The sequence below is a fragment of the Thamnophis elegans genome, chromosome 4, assembly GCF_009769535.1.
Source record: "Thamnophis elegans isolate rThaEle1 chromosome 4, rThaEle1.pri, whole genome shotgun sequence".
NCBI classification, from domain to species: Eukaryota; Metazoa; Chordata; class Lepidosauria; order Squamata; family Colubridae; genus Thamnophis; species Thamnophis elegans.
The window spans coordinates 56133989-56152544 of NC_045544.1; the positions used below are offsets into that span (position 1 = coordinate 56133989).

At 37.3% G+C, this 18556-nt stretch overlaps 1 protein-coding gene across 3 annotated transcripts in view; it reads left to right on the forward strand.

Moving 5' to 3' along the window:
- The window catches only part of SCAF8 (SR-related CTD associated factor 8), a 107367-nt gene that overhangs the window by 19342 nt on the left and 69469 nt on the right, over positions 1-18556 (forward strand). For 2 of the 3 annotated variants that reach the window (XM_032215644.1, XM_032215643.1), the window contains exons 2-12: positions 845-928; positions 1544-1588; positions 3591-3752; positions 6183-6339; positions 9800-9930; positions 13425-13601; positions 14141-14223; positions 14890-15004; positions 17006-17137; positions 17879-17991; positions 18104-18297. In XM_032215644.1, coding sequence (XP_032071535.1) covers positions 845-928; positions 1544-1588; positions 3591-3752; positions 6183-6339; positions 9800-9930; positions 13425-13601; positions 14141-14223; positions 14890-15004; positions 17006-17137; positions 17879-17991; positions 18104-18297 — 1393 coding nt within the window. The remainder of the gene's footprint in view (positions 1-844; positions 929-1543; positions 1589-3590; positions 3753-6182; positions 6340-9799; positions 9931-13424; positions 13602-14140; positions 14224-14889; positions 15005-17005; positions 17138-17878; positions 17992-18103; positions 18298-18556) is intronic. The other variant, XM_032215645.1, reaches the window with a different exon arrangement.

Genomic DNA, 18556 nt, shown 5'->3' on the forward strand with positions numbered 1-18556 from the left:
CTGAATTTGTACCTTGCCCACACCAGGCCGTACCACAACACTTTTTAGTAGTGTTATGCAAATATATTTAATATTTATTCATTTATTAAATATGTATGTTGCCTGACTGGGAAGTTTTCAAAATTGGGGGGGGGGGGGAGCAACGTACGTAAAACAAAAGCAAAAATGGCTGAGATAACTAACCCAGATGGGGATAAAAGCAAAAGAAGAAAAAGGGGTTGCAATAATTATTAACACCTTTTAATGCATCTAGATCAGGAGTGTAAAACAGGTGACCTGTGTGCTGGATGCATCACACGCAGGCCACACCCATCCCAGCTCTATGAATGGGAAAAATGTTGCGTGACGTCAACGTGACGCCATGAGTTTAACACCTGTGATCTAGATGAACAGTGATTTCAGGCTTTACTGTAATCTGGTTTTTAATGTGAAAATGGATTCTTTGATTCACTGTGACACATTTGACTTTAAATTTGGATTCAACAAAAAAAATTCTAGCCTTGATTCTACAAAAAACAGTCTCTTTTAAGGGACAGAGTTAAGGTAAGGGGAAAGCTCCTACTGCTTTTTTCAGTTCTAGACATAACTAACAGATTCTACAGTTCTACTCCAGAAACTGAAGAATGCTACTGTTTTTGCATTGGGGATCCATGCTGTTCTCTCAATCAATGCAAAATCATCTTGGGTTTCATGAAAGTGCCATATCAATAATAGACATGATTAATTGCAATAAATTAAAGCTCAGTTTTGATCTGATGAAAATATTACTAGTGGATCTAACATTCTTACATAATTTTAATAGTTTTTTCCATTTATATTCACAGTAATTTCTGTTTTCTTTCAGCTTTACTCACTGAATGATTACAAACCTCCTATTTCAAAGGCTAAAATGACACAGATTACTAAGGCAGCAATCAAGGCCATAAAGGTAAGAAAATGATTATATAGCTTACAAATGTTTCTTAGCTTTAAATGGTCCAAATAGTAAGTGCAGAGCAATGCCCAGGTATCCAAGTCATTACATCAATTTCAATTTTAAAGAATTTCATTGTTGGTTAAAATTTAATGCGTGGAACCTTTAAATAATTATATGTTTCATATTGTTTGTGGCATTTCCTAAATACCCATTCAATGAGGGATTTCCATTGGACACTGTAAAATGTTTTTCCTTCCTGCTCTGTCCTTCTTTCTCCTTAAAAATAATGTTAGTATTTGGTCATGCATTTAGTCAAAAAGAAGAAGCCATTCCTTTTTTACTGTATTCTTAAACTATTTTCTATCAAAGGGATATTTTAAAAAAAACCAAAGAAATAGAGTAGGAAATCTTCCAAATATGGGTTTTGAGGGTATTATTCACTAAATTAAGTAACACACATTAACCAGAAAATTGTTAAAATAAGAAAGAAGATGGTACATAGTGGAAGCTATGTAAATGTTGTAAGCTGCACAGAGTATAACCGATGTGTAAGTTGGATGGCTATATAAATTTGTTTAATAAATAAATAATAAACCTATTGAACAAATTATATATTTTTATTTTTAGTTCTACAAACATGTTGTACAGAGTGTTGAGAAATTCATTCAAAAGGTAAGTCACCAAACAAAATATTATATTTTTAGTAATTTAAATACTCATCAATCTAGATCAGTGGGTCTCAACCTTCCTAATGCTGTGACCCTTTAATACAATTCCTCATGTTGTGGTGACCCCCAACCATAAAATTATTTTATGTTTTCTGTATTTTTTTCAAAAATATGTGTTTTCCTATGGTTTTAGGTGACCCCTGTGAAAGGGTTGTTTGATCCCCAAAGAGGTCCCGACCCACAGGTTGAGAACTGCTGATTTAGATGTTTACATATAGATAAATGTATTAAAGGCAATAATGTTACTGGATATATTATCACAATTTACAATCTAATGAGATACAGTATGTTATTTTTTTCTCTGTGGAGCAATTGTAGGGGCAAGCATGAAATGAGACATATTTCTTTTTGGGAAGTTAGAATAGCCTATTGGAGTATGTGATTCAGTACACTTATTGTTAACTTTACATGGATTACTTTGCAACCAGTGAGTCCCTTGGCTCACAAAAACTAGCATCCATGACTGCTTGCTTATCATAAAGGGTTTTATCTATTATATGGATATTATTTGAATCCAGTTTAATAAAAGCTAAACTTTCTTTGGAATTTACCCATACATTTTCAGAGTGACAGAACAGAGTCACAAATTTGCCTCAGATTACTGTCTCTGCACTAAATAATAGCTCTACCAGAGTTTGAGAACAGACATTTGAACACCTTGTGCAGTCATTTGCCACTTATCTGTCTACTTGAACAGTAAATAAATCATGTTCCATAGAATGGCAACATTCAGAGGAATCAGAATAAGTAAACCTCAGCCTGGCATTAGTTTGACAATCATTGTCCATATGAGATTGAATTGCCTAGCTGTCTTACTGCATTTTTTGTAAGAGCACAGGTGGCAATGTCCATGCGTGGAGATAATAATCTTGTTGCTTGTCCTATTCAACCCAATGTCAACTCATTCTGTGTGACCAGATTGCTCACAAATTGTGGGCAACACAGTTAATGCTAGCAACTATACATGATGGTGTGATTGTTGATATTGGCCCTACTCATCAATACTTATCGCACAATTTCAATTACCCCTATCACACAAGGGTATGATCTCAGTTCCAGAAGAACTTTTATGAATTGACCTCATATAAAATCAGTATCAAGCAATCTGTTTCTAATTTGTCTTTTTGTTTTCATATAATCATACCTTCATAGATGAAAAAGTTTTGGGGTTACTTTTAAGGCTACTTTTGCCAAGTATTGCCATAGATATTCTTCAATAATAATATTAGATAATTCTTTTGAGGGTAAATTTTGGTATGGACTGAGCCAAAAGCTCACAGTGTCTAAGCTAAAGTATCAATTGCAGGGGACTTACATCAAGTCAATAGAGGTGTAGGTAGCATATCATGGGTCTTATCCAAGTTTGAAATGCTCCCATAAAATAGATCTCTGTGGGTGACAGTGAACAGTGAACATTACCCTGTTTCCTACCACTCCTTTCTGCTGTGGACTCTGACTTTCACTCTCAGTACTTGGGCTTTTAACCAGTAAGAATGAGTTGACAAGGGGAGCACTTAGCATCACAATGTTTTTTGTTTCTTCCAGGGGAAAAGTCTCCACACTGGTACTGAGTTTTGTCTTAATTTTATCCCCCTCCCCATAATACTAGCTGGTGCCATAACTGCTGCATAGAGTACATATTAGTAGAGTCATGCCTCTGAGAAATTGCTATGTTCCCTACCACTAGCTGTTATTATTTAAAGAGTTAAAAAATTTAGAATATTCCAACTGTTAACATCAAAATGAAGATACATTTCCCTAAACTTATATAGTTTTTATTACCTTTATATAAATGAAGTTTGAATTTTTCCAACAAATAATTGCACCATACTAGACTCATTGTAATATAAAATAATACTATAGAGGAAAAAAGAGCATTCATAGTTTCTATAGCTTAGCTAATAAATCTTACAGGAAATTTGTATTCTTAATGTGTTTTTATGTAGTGTAAACCAGAATACAAGGTGCCTGGATTATATGTCATTGACTCGATTGTACGGCAGTCTCGGCATCAGTTTGGACAAGAAAAGGATGTCTTTGCTCCTCGGTTTAGCAATAACATCATTAGCACTTTCCAGAATTTATATCGTTGCCCTGGAGATGATAAGGTATGGATTCTCCTACGTTTTACTCTCCCCAATAAATTATTTCCGTTTTCATTAAATATCTAATTTTACAATTTTTAATCTATTTTTTACTTGACAATATTTCTGAGTAATAGATAATAATATTTGTGAATAGGGGAGAATACCGTGCATGCCTTCACTATAATCCCTCTTGGGGTAAAAATTGTTATGCAGAGTACTGAAAAAGAGTAAGAAATAATAAACCAAAAGAAAAAAAGAGATGAGATTAAAAAGAAAAAGAAAAGTAGATGTAGCTAAACCATTCACTATATTTGTCTATATCTTTCTTCCCTGCTGTATTTTATCATGTTTTATATATTGCCTTTTAAATTTAAATTTCTCATTTCTTTCTTAAAAACACATCAATTTATTACAGTTACAATTTTCTTCACCTTTCTTTTGGTATATAACATCATCCCACATGTATTAATTTTATAGTTTCAGTCTCATTAATTCTTTCTGTATAACCAAATGATCTCAATGTGTTTTCATAATGGTCACTGCCTTTTGTATTCAGTCCATATTAAATCACTACTCATTGAGTGATAATCTTTTATGGTTATCCCACACATGTCCTTCATAAGGAACTCATTTCTATTACATTCAGCTTTTATATTTTCCTTGACCTACCCAATTCTCAATCCAATATAATAAAGTACTTTTGGCATAAACACATTTTTATTTCTTTTGGAAAGAATAGTTTTTTGCAGCAGTTCACATAGCACTCCTTATCTTTCTACCATGATCTGTACATTTTAAATGTTTTCCATTTTCACTCTTTGCAAGGGCACACATTCATCTACTAATAAGGATCGTAGTATTCTGTTTCCTTTGAGAAATACAACTTCCTTGCATTTCAGTGCATTTATTTTCAGGTCATTACTCATACAGCAGATGTCTGTTTATTTTGGAAAAATTAACACTATATCAATCAGCATTTTCCAATATTTTAGGACTATTTTGATGTGTGGAACAAATGAAAGGAATATAATTTTATTGAATAATGAATTGCAGATGGAAAAGAATATAATTTTTTATTGGTACTCAATTATCATTTCAACGTATAGCATGTGGGCCATATTTTTTAATCCCATAATGAAATCAAAAGCATAGATAGGATCTGGCTCGAGCAGGTGACATGATGATTTTGATCTGCACTGTTACTGTACATTAAACATTGCATAATATATTCATACCAAGGTAATCCAATAACAACATTCTTATAGAATGGATATGAAATTAAGCATGACAGTACCTAACCTGAAGATATACATTGTGTATATAAATGAACTAAGCTCTATAAAATTGAGAAAAGGAGTTTTAAGTCCTTGGGGATTTAAAATAATAGTTTAAACAGAATGCTAAAGATTTAGATTGGATGGAATCTAGGATCCCATAAACTAAATTCACTTAGGCAGTAGAGTGTATGGCTTTACTTCCTTAACCCTCAACTATTTGAATAGGTGCACAAGCATCTGCAGAGGAAGGGGACATTTCCCTTTCGTTTTCAATAATAGAATTCATTTCTGTTCTTAACTTTGTTAGAATTTGTGGCCACTACTAGAAGAGTCACAATCTGAATCACTAGGTACAAATAGAATCACTAGAATCTTTTAGTGCATTCATAGGAATAAGATGAGGGACTCTAATCCAATTTGAACAAGTCTGTTAATTTTGTCACATAGATCAGAGGTCCCTAACCACCGGGCCACAACCCACTATTGGGCCATGGTCTGTTTGGAAGCGGGTCATGCTAGCGGTGCGCAGCTCAACATGTGCGAGTGGCGGGCTGGTTCCCTTCTTTCCTCCCCCCTCCCTGGCCAGGCTGCCAAGCTATAAAGGCTGGGGACTGCTGACATAAACTATTTTTTATTCTCTAAGACTGGAGAAGGCATCTTCTTTGCAGGTAGGGACGGGAATATACCATCAGCTGTTTACTAATCTACCTTTCTTCTTGTTTGCCTCATTCATTTCTTGACTGGTAATTATTGTTGATTATGATGTTTGAATGTAATCAATTGATTATGGTTTATCTCCAGATCATGGTTTGATAAGTATGTCAAATTATAGTTTAGATCTTAGCAGTAGTGTTGACTGAAATATAGTGGTTGATTGAGACAAGATAGGAAATAGTGGTTAATTATATCAATCGAAGAAAATAAGAGGAATGTTCCTAAGTAATAAATAGATGTTTTGGACTAGTCTGCTAACTCTATGACAAATAATTTTGAAGTTTCTTGATTTCCAGTCCTAGTATAAAAAGGACACTGAAACCCACAACACATTCCTGATCCTTGTAACCATGATAGGGAATATTGAATATAGCCTCAGAAGTTTTATTTTAAAAGCTGTTTAACTTGGAAAAGGAATGGTGTAAAGTCTAAAATTAAATATTATTTCTTTCCTTCCTAGAGTAAAATTGTTAGAGTGCTCAATTTGTGGCAGAAGAATAATGTTTTCAAAAGTGAAATTATCCAGCCTCTATTAGATATGGCAGCAGGAATTCCTCCTCCAGTTGTGACTCCTGTTTTGCCAGGGACAACTGCTACTTTGAGTAATAATACACCAGGTAACAAGAACCCAACATTATCCTTTTGTTTTACATCCATGATAAATATCCATATTTAGCAACTTTCCCTTTGTTACATCTTTAAATTTTAAATTTGCAAGAATAATCGATTTTTGTTGCATTACATTTTTGCAGTTAAATTCCTTCCTGATATGTATATATTTTTCCTTGAATAGTATTCTTTCCTGATATGTATACAGAAATATATATTCAGATTTCTAGGTTTTTTTATATTGTTTCTTTGGATAGAGACTTTAGTTTTTATATTTTTATAGCTGTTTTGTATTTTATTTCTGGTCTTTTGAAAGGTGCACCATAACTATGAGAGGGAATTAGAAGGGAGAAGTGAAAAATATATATTTTTCTATAAGGATTTGAATGAAATGAAGTTAAATTGATTAATATTTGCTTGTGAAATTTCTGTTGGTAGAAAAATAGACTATAATTCAATATCAGTCAGAAGAGTCCAGAGTTTAGACATACACATACATGTCTAATGAAGATGATTACGTTCAACATCATTTTTAAGTTAAAAGTGCCATTGTTAAGAACTTCATTTTTACAGAAAAATATTATATTTGCACATTAACCATTAAGGATCAGCATATTCTACAACATTAAGTACACAAATCTAAAAGACAAGCTTATGCTCGCTAAATAATACTATACATTTTTATATTTTATAACAGTATGATGGTAATGTGTTGCAAGTTGTTGATACCAAAACCATATTTTGGAACCAGAGCACGTGCTATCATGCAATATGTTGAGATTCACCAGATTGTATGTTCATTGAGCTGTGGTGGTTGCAGTGGTTAGAATGCAATATTGCAGGCTAACTCACTGCTCACCCCAAGAGTTCGATTCTGACTGGCTCAAGGTTGACTCAGACGTCTATCCTTCTGAGTCAGTAAAATGAGGACCCAGATTGTTGGGGGCAATATGTAGACTCTGTAAACTGCTTAGAGATACACTATATTGCCAAAAGTATTCGCTCACCCATCCAAATAATCAGAATCAGGTGTTCCAATCACTTCCATGGCCACAGGTGTATAAAATCAAGTATCTAGGCATGCAGACTGTTTTACACACATTTTGAAAGAATGGGTCGCTCTCAGGAGCTCAGTGAATTCCAGCGTGGAACTGTGATAGGATGCCACCTGTGCAACAAATCCAGTCGTGAAATTTCCTCGCTCCTAAATATTCCACAGTCAACTGTCAGCTGTATTATAAGAACGTGGAAGTCTTTGGGAATGACAGCAACTCAGCCACAAAGTGGTAGGCTACATAAACTGACGGAGCAGGGTCAGCGGATGCTGAGGCACATAGTGCGAAGAAGTCGCCAACTTTCTGCAGAGTCAATCGCTACAGACCTCCAAACATCATGTGGCCTTCAGATTAGCTCAAGAACAGTGCGCAGAGAGCTTCATGGAATGGGTTTCCATGGCCGAGCAGTTGCATCCAAGCCATACATCACCAAGTGCAATGCAAAGCGTTGGATGCAATGGTGTAAAGCACGCTGCCACTGGACTCTAGAGCAGTGGAGACGCGTTCTCTGGAGGGACAAATCGCATTTCTCCATCTGGCAATCTGCTGGACGAGTCTGGGTTTGCCAGTTGCCAAGAAAACGGTACTTGTCTGCTTGCATTGTGCCAAGTGTAAAGTTTGGTGGAGAGGGGATTATGGTGTGGGGTTGTTTTTCAGGAGCTGGGCTTGGCCCCTTAGCTTCAGTGAAAGGAACTCTGAATGCTTCAGCATACCAAGACATTTTGGACAATTCCATGTTCCCAACTTGGTGGGAACAGTTTGGAGCTGGCCCCTTCGTCTTCCAACATGAATGTGCATCACTGCACAAAGCAAGGTCCATAAAGACATGGATGACAAAAGTCTGGTGTGGATGAACTTGACTGGCCTACACAGAGTCCTGACCTCAACCCGATAGAACACCTTTGGGATGAATTAGAGCGGAGACTGAGAGCCAGGCCTTCTCGTCCAACATCAGTGTGTGACCTCACAAATGCGCTTCTGGAAGAATGGTGAAAAATTCCCATAAACACACTCCTAAACCTTGTGGCAGCCTTCCCAGAAGAGTTGAAGCTGTTATAGCTCTAACGGGTAGACCGACATCATATTGGACCCTATGGATTAGGAATGGGATGTCACTTACAGTTAGTTCATATGTGAGTAAAGGCAGGTGAGCTTTTGGCAAAATAGTGTATATATAAAGGACTGTGAAGTAGTATATAAGTCTAAGTGCTATTGCTATTTCTTCAGAATAGGTCAAGAGTACTGTTTTCAGATCCGCTTTTTCCTTATATTAGTCAACACTTAATACCCAGTCTTGATGATTACCCTGCTCAGACTCATTAAACGCTTTTGTTATATGGAACTTAGCCTTGGTTTGGAAGATAGGTGCTCTCAGTTAAATAATCTCTACATATTCCATGAAAACAAAATGTTTCTAGGTGAGATATGAATTTTGAGCTCTGAGTTATTCAAAATTCCAACAAGCACAAGAGAATATCCTTGCCAACTGATAGCACATGCTTCAAACAAGATGTACACAAGGCTCTGAAGGTCTACTTCAAACTCAAACTAGAGAGATAAATAGTTTGTTTCCTATAAATAGAGAATCAGGGAAAATAACTTTCAGTTCCAGAATTGACTGATGACTTGGATAATGCTTTGTCCTTTTGCTCACAGTAAGCAAATAGAATCATGCTTCATAGCATTCTATGTAAAAAGTGACTCTGTTGGCAATCTTTAATAGTAGGATTAACATTAATAGATATTTGTAAGGTGAATCTGGAATAAAGCTACCTTAAAATTTTATGAAACAGATAAAATTGCCTTTCAGAGGTGGGCTTTGATCTCCTTTGGGTCATGTACCCTGGGAATGCTACTATATTATATTACTTTTCTGTTCACTGTTATCTCCTGCAACCAAGAATAGTAGGCGGACTTATTGTGAAGTACTGTCTGCTCACCAAAAGATAGACTTGATAAGCTCAGTATATTTAGGAAGGAAAGTAATGTGAACAAGTATCCTAGTCACCCAAGAGTTGAGATGCAAGGTACTTTACTGCACTAAATGTTATACATTGTTTTCCCATATGTCTTGTAATGGGGAGTTTGTGGGTTACAGTGATATCCATATTAATGCATTGAATACATGATAAAGGAGGAGCTGAATTAGACTCAGAATAAATGGGAGACCATTCACTTATATCACAACTGATTCAAGAGTTTCAGGTGCCTACAGACCATTCCTGCTGTTTTTTACCTAAAAAAATCATGTGATCATGTGAGGTTGGGCTGAGACAGAATGATTGTTCTAAAGTCACCCAGTTATTTTTTATGCCTAACAATGGATTAGATGAAATACAAATGTGATTAATTTCTTGCTATTTTCTACTTCTTTCCAAAAGTACATATATATAACTGCACATCTTCTTTTCAGGAACTCCAGTAACTCCTGCTACTCCAGCCAATGTAATCCAAAGTTTACCTGATCCATGGGTATCTCAGATAACTAACACAGATACGCTTGCTGCTGTAGCACAGATCCTGCAGAGTCCACAAGGCCAACAGGTAACAAATCCATTTTCAACCAGTCTCCACCTACAAATATATAATTCTACTTTTCTGCTTCATATAGTTTAAAATGCTGTTGAAAAGTTAAAGACTAATTTCAATTTGTTTTGCATTTTTAAAATTTTTGCAATTTATGTTTTTAAAGCAAATAACATGAATATCAATAAATTAATAAATAATAAATATGAACACTTGTCTCAATGCCTTTTATGCCAAATTTTTAATTTTTTGATTAATTTTATTGAAGACGTCATTGAAAAGATAACAACTAATGCTGTGTGTGTGTGTGTGTGAATAAAGATAAAAAATGAAAGTGGAGAAAAGGAAAAAATAAAAAGGGAAGGGAGGGGAGAGAAATGTATAAATAAGTAACTTCTCTCATCATCACAAGTATAAACAATTTTAATAATTTATCATCTCTTAAAAGTTACTAGAAATAATAATGTCTGTTTTAACTTCAATCAAATAAACCAACTTCCCTGTAACTTAACTACCTTGATTTTTAATCCCTTCAAATACTGTTTTAGAACTTGATTTCTTTTCATTTTTTCTGCATCCCTTCTACAAAATTCCTTCAAAATTTAACAATTCTCTCTTATAAATCTAGTGTAGAAAAGTTATTTCAGTTATTAGCTTGTTGTTTTTATATCTTTTCAAATTATTAACACTTCAGTTTCATTTGTATATCCAGTTTACCGTATACTTATAGCTTGTCATTTTTTAATCCACATTCAAATCAATTTCAATCTTGCTTCCTCTCTCTAATATTTATACACCATCAGTCCATAATAACAAGACATTCTTAAAATTCACAAGTACTTGTTCACAAGTACCGTGTTTCCCCAAAAATACGAAACTAAAGCCTTGCCACATTTTTCGCGTGGGCAAAAATATAAGCCCACTCCCAAAAATAAGCCCCCTGGACAATCCTCCCCTCTGGCCAGGCAGAGTATCGCTTGCCGACCAAATGGTATCCAGAAAGTGCCAAGCCACGGGAACGAGGTGGGGGGCAAAGGCACTTGCGTTGCTTGGTGCTTTTGGGGTACCGCTAGGTCGGTCAGCGGCACTGTGCCCAGCTGAAGAGGGGGGTTGCTGGGCAGCTGCTCTCTTGCGAGCGGGCTCCCGAAGAGCCGGGTAGAGCCTCAGGGTCGAATGGCTGTGTTGTGCTGTTGCAGCAGCAACACAGCAGCCATGAGGTGGCCACGGCCACACTTGCGAGCAGCCGCCCGGCAACCCCTCTTTCCAGCCAGGCACAGTGCGGCTAATCGATCTAGTGGTACCGGAAGGCACCAAGCAATGCGAGCGCCTGTTCACCGCCCTCCACCTCCTGCAGTCGGCACCTTCAGAATGCCCCTAGCTGAGTGAATGGGGCTCTGTATGGCTGGAGAGGGGGGTTGTGCGAACGGCTTTTCCACTCCCCGCTCGCGTGACTCGCAGGCTCACGATGCCCTTGGCTAACTGCAGAGCCAAGGAATCTCTGCTGCTGGCGCCGCCCGCCAGTTGGGGTTTTTTTTCGGCTCTCAAAGCATGGAGGATGGATGCCGCTCTGGAAGAACACTCTATGGTTGTATGCTACCATAGTGTGTACTTCCAGAGTGGCATCTGTCCTCCATGCTTTGAAAGCCGGAAAAAAAAAACCAAGCGGGTGCGCCAGCAGCGGAGATGCCCTGGGTCTGCAGACTTAGCCAAGGGCATTGTGAGCCTGCGAGTCGCATGAGTGGGGAGCGGAAAAGCCGCTTGTGCAACCCCCTCTCCAGTCGTGCAGAGCTCCATTGCTTGGTGCCTTCTGGGTACCACTAGATCGGTTAGCGGCGCTGTACCCAGCTGGAAAGGGGGGCTGCCGGGCAGCTGCTCGCAAGCATGGCCATCTCATGGCTGCTGTGTTGTTTAATTGTAATGTTTAGTTTTTTCTAACTTCCTCTAGGGTTCAGCTTTCAAATTCCCATGTTTTCATGTTTTTTGTCTTAAGGAATCCAAACAACAATTTCCCATGTGAAGGATTCTTATAATTAATTTCAAAAACTTATTTCAAATCCTTCTAGACCCTTAGTCTCTTTTTAACTTTCCAGAATCAGTGTTCTAAATACTTTTGCTGTTTATTCCATAAAGTAATTTTTTTTTCTAAATTCTTAAACTTGTACTTGAAACAAATTTTGTTAATGAGAAAACTTACCCAGGGAACTTGGCCATTCTGAAAAAAAACAAAAGCAGTAAAAAAAATAATTCCAAAAGTGATTAAGAAATGAGGCCCAGCTAAGTATTATGCCCATATAGACGATATACAACTGTGAGCTTAGTTGGAATCACTTAACTCTCAGTTGCTCACATAAGCTGACCACTAAAATTTCGGTTCCTGTGGTCTACCGTGTTTCCCCGAAATTATGACATGTCCTGAAAATAAGGCCATGCCACATTTTTCGGGTGGGCAAAATATAAGCCCTACCCTGAAAATAAGCCCCTGGACACCCCCCCTCCAGCAGGCAGAACATCACTCACCAACTTAGTGGTATCCCGAAGGTGCCAAGCCGTGGGAACCGGGGGGTAAAGGCGCTCGCATTGCTTGGCGCCTTCGGGATACCACTAGGTTGGTGAGCAGCGCTGTGCCGAACTGGAGAGGGGGGTTGCCAGGCAGCTGCTCTCTTGTGAGCGGGCTCCCAGAGCCGGGCACAGCCTCGGGCGAACAGCTGTGTTACGTTGGCGCAGCAGTGCAACACAGCAGCCATGAAGTGACAACGCTCACAAGCAGCCTCCTGGCAAACCCCCTTTCCAGCTGGGCACAGCGCCATTCACTGGCATTTCCAGCCGTGGGAGCCGGGCAGTGGCGAACAGACACTCATGCAGCTTGGCAATATCCCTTGGTCAGTGAATGGCGCTGTGCCCGGCTGGAAAGGGGGTTTGCCGGGTGGCTGCTTGTGAGCGTGGTCACTTCATGGCTGCTGTGTTGAGCTGCTGCGACAGCGCAGCAGCCATTCGCCCCTGAGGCTGTACCCGGCTCTTTGGGAGCCCGCTCACAAGAGAGCAGCCGCCCGGCAACCCAAAACAGTAAGCCCTCCCCTGATAATAAGGCCCAAGCCATATTTTATGGGTAAAAAAGTAAGACCCTGTCTTATTTTCGGGGAAACCCGGTAGTCACAAGGAGCAGCTACGATGAGCTCGATCTATCTATCTCTCTTTATCTATCTATCTATTTTCATCCATCCATCCATCCATGGCTACTGTTTCACCATGTCCTCACCAGACATCTATGCCAAATTAAATGCAAAATGCTCTCTTTGAATGTGACATACATTCCCATGCTGTTTCTTTTGTAAGTGCATTTACAATTGCTTATATTTTACAAAACGTTTGAAAATTTAAAATTAGGAATTATGTGCTTGGAATTGAAATTTGATTTGAAATATTTGTCCTATCTTTGAAAGCCGTGCTAGAATGGATGCTTAATTTCACATTTTATTTATAGCAAAACTATTTTTTTCCGAACTCCATTTCAGCTTCAGCAGTTAATACAGACATTGCAGATTCAACAACAAAAACCACAACCATCATTGCTTCAAGCACTAGATGCTGGTCTCGTTGTTCAGCTACAGGCTCTCACTGCTCAACTTACAGCCGCCGCCGCCGCAGCAAATACACTCAATCCACTAGAACAGAGTGTCTCTTTTAACAAGGTAGTTATTCATAAGATTTCTAAACAAAATATATTGATTAAAGTTATATTAAGTTCTCCACAGTGTAGAACCTTTTGTTTAATTCATTTCAGAGAATTTCTCTTTATAATATTAGATGGGAAGTATAGAGGGATTTCATTCACTAAATGAACCTAAGACCCTTAGTCATACTCATAGTTGTCTTTTTATCAAAGCCTATCTTATAATTTCTAATTTTAATAACACGTCATGTCTTTGGTGTACATATAGATAATTTACATCAATTACTGTGATCCCAATTAAGTATGCATAACATATTTTTGGTTTTTATATTTATGTAATTGTTTTAGATCTATGGTAATACATATAAGCAAGACATAAAGTATTGTTTTAGAAAGATTTTTTTGTACATTAGTGTCATAGTGTTATAGTTTATTCATTACAGTTAATATATAAGTATATCTAAAACATCAAAATATATCTATTAGAAATATTTGATTTCAAATAATGCCTTTCTTGTTCAACAATACCTTTTTAATGCATAATTCGTTTGTTCCTAGAAGCTGATAGATAGGTTTGGAGATTTTGGAGAAGAAGCTGATTTGAATGAAGAGTCCAAAAAGGAAACTCCAACTTCTCAATTGTAAGTCTTAATTTGTGATTGTACGCATTTCATTTTATATTTTAATTTGAACTTATTTGCAAAGTAAACCTGCAGTTAAGTCCATTTTTTCTGATTTTAATTGCTTTCCTAATCCAGAGGCTTTTCACATATGCAAAATGTTTTTGGAGTATTTGTGACATTAACTGGTGAAGGAGAAGAAGTTATGGAAATTATTATTTTTTAAATGATTTGCTTTTTTAAAAAAAATCCAGACAGTCCAAACGTCCCCTACTTGAGATTTCCAGTACTTTTCAACCTTACTAAAATATTCTTTTCAATCGTTTTCTTACATCTGAGAAAGAGGGAAGAAGGAAAAGAAGAGTTGTTAAGGATAAACCATAATTTCTTAACTCAGCAGTTGGGTTTATTTAAGATATTAATGTATAAGTTGTTGTTTAAAAGTCATAGTGTTGGGTTCTCCCTACCACATAAAGTGCAATATGACCTACAACAATATTGGAATCCCATTATAACCCCATTAGATCAAGCTAGTCTTCTTGTCCCTTCCTATTCTCACCACATTTTGAGAAAACATCAAATGCTGGTTCTACAAAGTTCTGTTATATTCTTTAAATAATGAATTCTGAATGTGTTTATACAGTTAATGTAAACAATAGGGTAACTGTAATAAATTATTTATTTTAGGCCCCTTGTATCTGAATCCGTGAACAACTCACTTTTTCATCAGCTAGCTGAACAACTACAGCAACAAAACTTAGAACATCTTCGGCAGCAGCTTCTAGATCAGCAGCCACCAAAGGTATATTATTTTTCTTACTTTTGAAAATATTGCATTTTTAAAAAAATTCTAAACTAACCATATGGCTTTAGGTTTATAACTTTTTGAAACAACATGTTATTTACTTTAGAAATTCAAAAAAAGTATATTTGTTTTGCCCTCTTGAATTTCCCTCAGCATTAGCTTCCTTTTCCTTCTCCCTCCCCCCCTTTTTTTGTTCAGTATAACAATTGCTTATACGTCACTTGTTTATATTTGCATTTTAACTTCTATTCCTAACAGTCTATTTCAACTTAGGATCTCTGTAGTTTCAGGGCTATGGTTTGAAATAAAGGACTGAATTTTGCAGTCTTGTTTCATTTGTTTGCTTGTTTGTTAATATTATCCAAAATTCCAAACATATTCCACAATACAAATTATGTACTAGTTACTGGTTATTAACAATTGTATTGAGTTATAATACTTTATAACTAAAATAAAATAAAAAAATATTTTATTTTTATAAAATAAAAAATGCAAAGTAAATAGAAAAGCAGTGTGGGGGAGAAGGGAAAGAGAAGTGTGGTAAGATAAGAAAAAGAAAAGCAAGCATTGACTTTCGAGACTCTCTGTTACAGTAAAATAACATCAAATCACAAGTTTTTGCTTTTTCATAATAATATGAACAAGCCATTTCTATAAAGATCTATCAGTCTAATCAGTAAAACCCAAATTCAGAGTTTCATTCTTTTCCATGTCAAGTACGAAGTTCAGAAGTGGTCTCCATGTGGAAACAAAAGTACTTACCGTATTTTTCAGAGTATAAGACCCACTCCACGCCCAAAAGAGGGTGAAAATTTGGGTGCATCTTATACACCGAATGTAGCCCCGCCCACCCGCTAGCCCTCACCCTTCAGCCTCCACACATGGCATTTTAGACCTGTTCCAAGCTGCAGGGATTGCCACTCCATGGCTTGTGTTTTTGGCTTTTGCACCTTGAGTTTTCAGCCTCCGAACACTCTGTTTGAGACCCGTTCAAGGCTGCAGAGATTGCCAGAGCACAATCATTTGTCGTGTTTTCAGGCAGCGATCGGTGGTGATATGCTTTAGCGATCTCCGCAGCCTTGAACTGGTCTCAAACTGAGCATTCGGAGGCTGAAAATGTGAGGCACAGAGGCCAAAATGGCAACCCGGAACAGCTGCTGCCTTGTCTGACCAGTTCCTCACTTCGCCTCCTGTGTTTTTGAAGCTGCATATCAGCCCCAAAGAGGTCACAACCAGCGAACATGTTGCTAAAGTTCACCTGTGGGAACAGCTGATTGGGAGTATTCCAGGAGGCCAATCCACCCACCAGTCAGCTGCTCATGCTGAATCATGCTAATGTGCTGAAGCTGATCAGGCTGTTTGCTAAGGACGCTAGCCAGATGAATAGCGATGGATGCTGGTAGGCAGAGGCAGATTTTTTTTTTCCTTATTTTCCTCCTCAAAAACTAAGGCATGTCTTATACTCCAAAAAATATGGTATGTTCTTTTCTTTAATCAAAATAGTCATTTTTGCCATTTTAGCAACTCCATCAACTTCTGCAACCATTCGTCCATAGTAGGAATCGAAGTGGCATTCCATTTTTGTGCATACAATAGTCTTGCTGTTGTTAACATATATAATAACAAAGTTCTAATTTTTTTTCCAGTTCTTTTTCTATTAAGCCCAAAAGGAAAGGTTCTGGTTTCATTTTTATCTTCATTTTCAAAATTTTCTGTATAAAAAATTAATCATACTCCAATTTTTTTTTTACTTTATCACATGTCCACCATAGATGATTACAAATTCCCTTTTTACTTTTATACTTCCAACATTCATTTGACATGCCTTTATACATTTTAGATAACTTATCTGGTGTTAAATACCAACAGTACATCATCTTATAGAAAAAAATATGTACTAATTATTGAAACCCAGGGAGAGAGGTAGAGAGACAGACAGACAGATAGACGTTGCAGAGTTTGATGCTAAAAAAATAATGTAAATATTCTTCACTTCAGGTAAGCCCTGAGGAAACTCAAGAAGAAAATTTTGGTTCTGAGCATTCAGCATCACCTTCACAAGACAGCAGTCACCAACAGTTTTTAGAAGTGGAAACAAAGCTTGACAATTCAATGGATGTTCAACAACAGGTAAACTTTAGTATTTCTATTTAAATTATGAATTTAGGAGATCACAAAATTGTAAGATAAACACTATATACTATCTATAATCTCATGTGTGCCTATTTACTGGGAATGTAAATGTAAATGATTAACATTAGTTTTGATGCCATAATATAATCCGTTGAGGAGCAGGATGCTCTGTCCATGAGCACAATAAGGACACATCAAGATACATTGAGTAAGATTTTCTTAGACCAGTGTTTCAGCCAAGTGCCAAAATGAGAGTATGTGTACAAACGTGTTGGAAACTGGAAAAGCAGCCGCCCAGTGTGCATGCATGCACCGGGAGATGATCTTCCGATTTCCGGCACACTCGTGCACCGGCCACCTGGTTTCTGGTGCACTGGCCGGTGTGCATGCGTGCCGGAAATCAGAAAACCATCTTCCCAGCCCATGCAAGTGCACTAGGCAGCTGCTGTTCTGGTGCTCCTGTGTTTGTGAAGACTAGCTGGCCAGCATGCTGGAACCTGGAAGAGCAACAGGCGATGGCTCGCGTGCCTGGAGAGATGGCTCTGCATGCCACAGGTTCGCCATCATGGTCCTAGACTCTAGAGCAGGGGTGTCAAACTCGTATTGTCACGTGACGTATTGGGACTTTTTTTCCCCTTCACTAAACCGGGTACAGGCATGGCCAACCTCCATAAACAAATGTAGATAAGAATGAATATATTGGCATCTCATTTCTTCCCTATTCTTCCCTATTTTTAGGACATGGATATAGATGAAGTCCAGGAAGTTGTAGAACAAGAAGTCTTTGAGCAAGAAGAAAAGAAACCAGCAGTTCTTTCAAGATCACGAACACGCTCAAGATCACGTTCGAGGTTTTTGTAACTTTATTACAAAGATACTTGTCTTCATGCTTAAAACCCATATTTTGTTTTTGTTATGAAAGTTATGTTTTACATTAACATAATTTAACTAACTATTTTACAGGTCACCAAGAAAAAGAAGGTCAAGATCACGGTCTGGTTCTCGAAAGCGTAAACACCGAAAGCGCTCACGTTCTAGATCAAGAGAAAGAAAAAGGAAGTCATCAAGGTCATATTCAAGTGAAAGAAGAGCTAGAGAAAGGGAAAAAGAGAGACAGAAAAAAGGGTTACCTCCTGTCCGATCGAAAACACTAAGTGGTATGTATTATCTGGTTTATTTGATTATTTGTATGGGTATTTTCTAAAATGTTTGTAGTACATTTTCATTCTGGTCTGAGATTCTAAATGACTGTATTTCCTTTCATTAAAATTACATTACCACTCCTTAAATAGTTTTTTGGGGTAAATTTCAGCATAATCCATGGCAAAATAGTTTTACTTTTTGGGATAACACTCTCTAAAATGTATGAACCAGGGAGAAACTGGAGAAGCAGAATTATTACTACTGACTATTATT